This window comes from Notothenia coriiceps, unplaced genomic scaffold (genome assembly GCF_000735185.1).
Source record: "Notothenia coriiceps isolate Sejong01 unplaced genomic scaffold, NC01 NC01_scaffold00022886, whole genome shotgun sequence".
In the NCBI taxonomy this organism is placed as follows: Eukaryota; Metazoa; Chordata; class Actinopteri; order Perciformes; family Nototheniidae; genus Notothenia; species Notothenia coriiceps.
This window is the reverse complement of record NW_011355587.1, coordinates 3,224-6,031: the sequence shown is the minus strand read 5'-3', so window position 1 is coordinate 6,031 and position 2,808 is coordinate 3,224. Positions and strand designations below refer to the sequence as shown.

The following is a 2,808-nucleotide window of genomic DNA, read 5'->3' as shown; positions in this document are numbered from 1 at the left end:
AATTTAAAACCTCAACATTACATTTGTCAAAACACTATGTCACTGACCTTTGGGTGGTCTTCACACAGGGTACTTCCTGTTTGAAGGTTTTTCCACCCTCATCTGTGATTGGACATTTGAGAAGTCATGTGATTTTGATCGCATGACATCACAGCTTGTGTTATCCCGTAGTTTCATTGACTTTCATTTGTTTGCGGAAGACCTACACCCATTTGAGCTTAGGTGTCCCACATTAGGGCGTGTCCCACATTAGGGCAACTCACCCTACAAAGTAGCCTGTCTAGGAAATATGCCCAAATCAACAAAAACTGCGAGCCGGCAGGCAACGCTCCGTTTCTGAAATGCTTCTGAAACGCGCCCGGTAGGGTAGGGAGGAGGCCGCACCGAAACCGTGGCGCAGCCGTAACGCGACGCAGACACTTCTCAGTTGGAATTTTTAAGCACTCAAAATTGCAAGAGTAAGAAAGGATTTCTTTGTTTTTTATGTTTTTTTTATTTAGAAGAAATCCAAGTAATAATAAAAAATTGAGACATTCATGAACTTTAGTAGCCTATCTCTAAAGTCCTGGCGACACCCCTGATTTATTGAATGATATGGTCACTTGACTTTGAAGAGTATAGCAACTTCCTTTGAGATATTCTCAAATAAACAATCATTCCAAAACAACTTACTTTCTCACCAAGCCCTTACTAAACCTTCTAATGTCCAGTGTTTGTATGCAACATTATTATTATGCACTGGTTTCCTGATTGTCTGCACTTGCCTCAGTAGAGTTAGAGGGAGACGGAGGTAGTCCCTCATAAATGTTGAACAGTCACTTATTCTTTCTGAAGGGATTACAGTGCGCTCCCTCATTCCCATTGGCTTGGCCCACGGTGACAGTGGTGTGGTGATGAGTGTCTGCCATGCCCAGCATCCTCCATAACAAGCTTCCAACTTGGTCCTGTGTGACTCCCATTCACGCGGGAAGGCTTTGCTTTCTATGTACTTTCCTGTCACACTTTGTAAATGCTTGAGTCAATCTGGAATTACAGTTTGTATTATTTTTGAGAAGAGACAGAGAAACATTTGACCACTTTTCTTTTTACGCACACAAGGAGCATGCGCTTCTTGGAGAGGTGACTTTATCCAAAGTATATATTTTATTTTTTTATAATTAATGTGCCAGCTTCTGAGATGGCAAAACCTTTAGATCATATCAAAAGACCCATGAATGCGTTCATGGTGTGGTCCAGAGGCCAGAGGAGGAAAATGGCCCAGGAGAACCCAAAGATGCACAACTCAGAGATCAGTAAGAGACTGGGCGCGGAGTGGAAGCTGCTCTCCGACTCGGAGAAGCGCCCTTACATCGACGAGGCCAAGAGGCTGCGGGCTCAGCACATGAAGGAGCACCCGGACTACAAGTACCGACCCCGGCGCAAACCCAAGAGCCTCCTGAAGAGGGACCGCTTCGTTTTCCCGTCTTTGCTCGGGGACGCAGAGCATTTGAAGGGGTTTTCCATGGACTCCTTCCTCATCCCCGGGGATAAAACCAGAGCTTTCTTCGCTCCCGTCTCCTCCTCCTCCTCCTCCTCCCCTTCTTCCTTCTCGCTGCTGGAGCCCGTGGCGCAGTTCAGCACCGGAGCTGTCCAGCGCATGGTGCATGAGATCCCGCACGCTCTGGCGGCCGGCGCTCTGCCCTACAGCGCGCAGAGCTTCGGATACCAGACTGCCGGAGGGCTCGGGGCTCTGTGCTGCCACGGACAGCACTCCCACAGCCACCCGTCCCCCTCCGGCCCCGGGTACGTGGTGCCGTGTAACTGTAGCGCCTGGTCCGCAGCCGGGTTACAGCCGCAGGTCGCCTACATCCTCTTCCCTGGAGGGGTGCCCAAGGGCGGCATGGACTCGTACACTTCCCCCAGCTCCAGTGTGTGACGCGCGGGCACAACATGGGGGAAAGTTTGCACATACAGGAACTCTCCATTAAATATGAGAAAATAACCAGAACAAACATGTTTCTATCCTGAACATATCACAGCCAAATAAGATATGGATATAGTAGCCTATTGTTTCATAGATGTTATTTCAAAATGTCAGAAATGCTGCATACTGAGAACCAAAAACACTTACAGTCTCCATACGCGTTACAAGGTTAATGCACAGTAAACATTTTTGTTAAATATGTTATTTTGTTACTCTTTTGAGAAATGCAACTTCAAAATAAAATTCCCAGCCACACTTTCTATAAAACTGATAACAAATCCACACTGCAGTCACTTAAATTAAAAGCTGATGAGAATGAATTGTTCTTTTTACCGTGGCATAAAAAACACTTCACTTCTAAATAATAATAATAATAATAATAATAATAATAATGAGACATTTAACTTGGAGGCATCTGTGAAAACAGCAACATATTATTATTCATAGGCTACATTAATTCATTTGGACAGTAACACCTGTTTGTACTTCGTCTGTATTTAGTTTTTCTTTTGAAAATAATAAATGGTAACAAAAAACATAAATGGATTTGGTTTTTACTTTGGAGCTTTTTCAGAAGTGTAAAGAATGTCTTGGCATTTTATATTAACAGATGCATCAGATGCTGTTCAATGAACCAAATGTAGGGAAGTTAAATACTTTCATTGACATTTCAATGTGTATTTTGGAGGATTCACATTGCTCTACTGATTATCAATGTGTTATTTCTTAAGATAATATGTCATGTTTTGTCAGACATCAGTTGTGATAATAGATTTGTTCTCATGTTCTGACCATGCAGCTCTTACTTAAACAAGCTGATTGGTAACAACACGAAAGTCAAAATT

General features: G+C 43.7%; 1 protein-coding gene across 1 annotated transcript; it reads left to right on the top strand.

Moving 5' to 3' along the window:
• Nucleotides 1–1,177: 1,177 nt before the first annotated feature.
• Nucleotides 1,178–2,305, top strand: LOC104954150 (transcription factor Sox-14-like). Its single transcript, XM_010781222.1, has one exon. It carries the CDS (start codon nt 1,178–1,180, stop codon nt 1,913–1,915), a length of 738 nt encoding a protein of 245 aa, XP_010779524.1. The 3' UTR covers nt 1,916–2,305.
• The last annotated feature ends 503 nt before the right edge of the window (nt 2,306–2,808 follow it).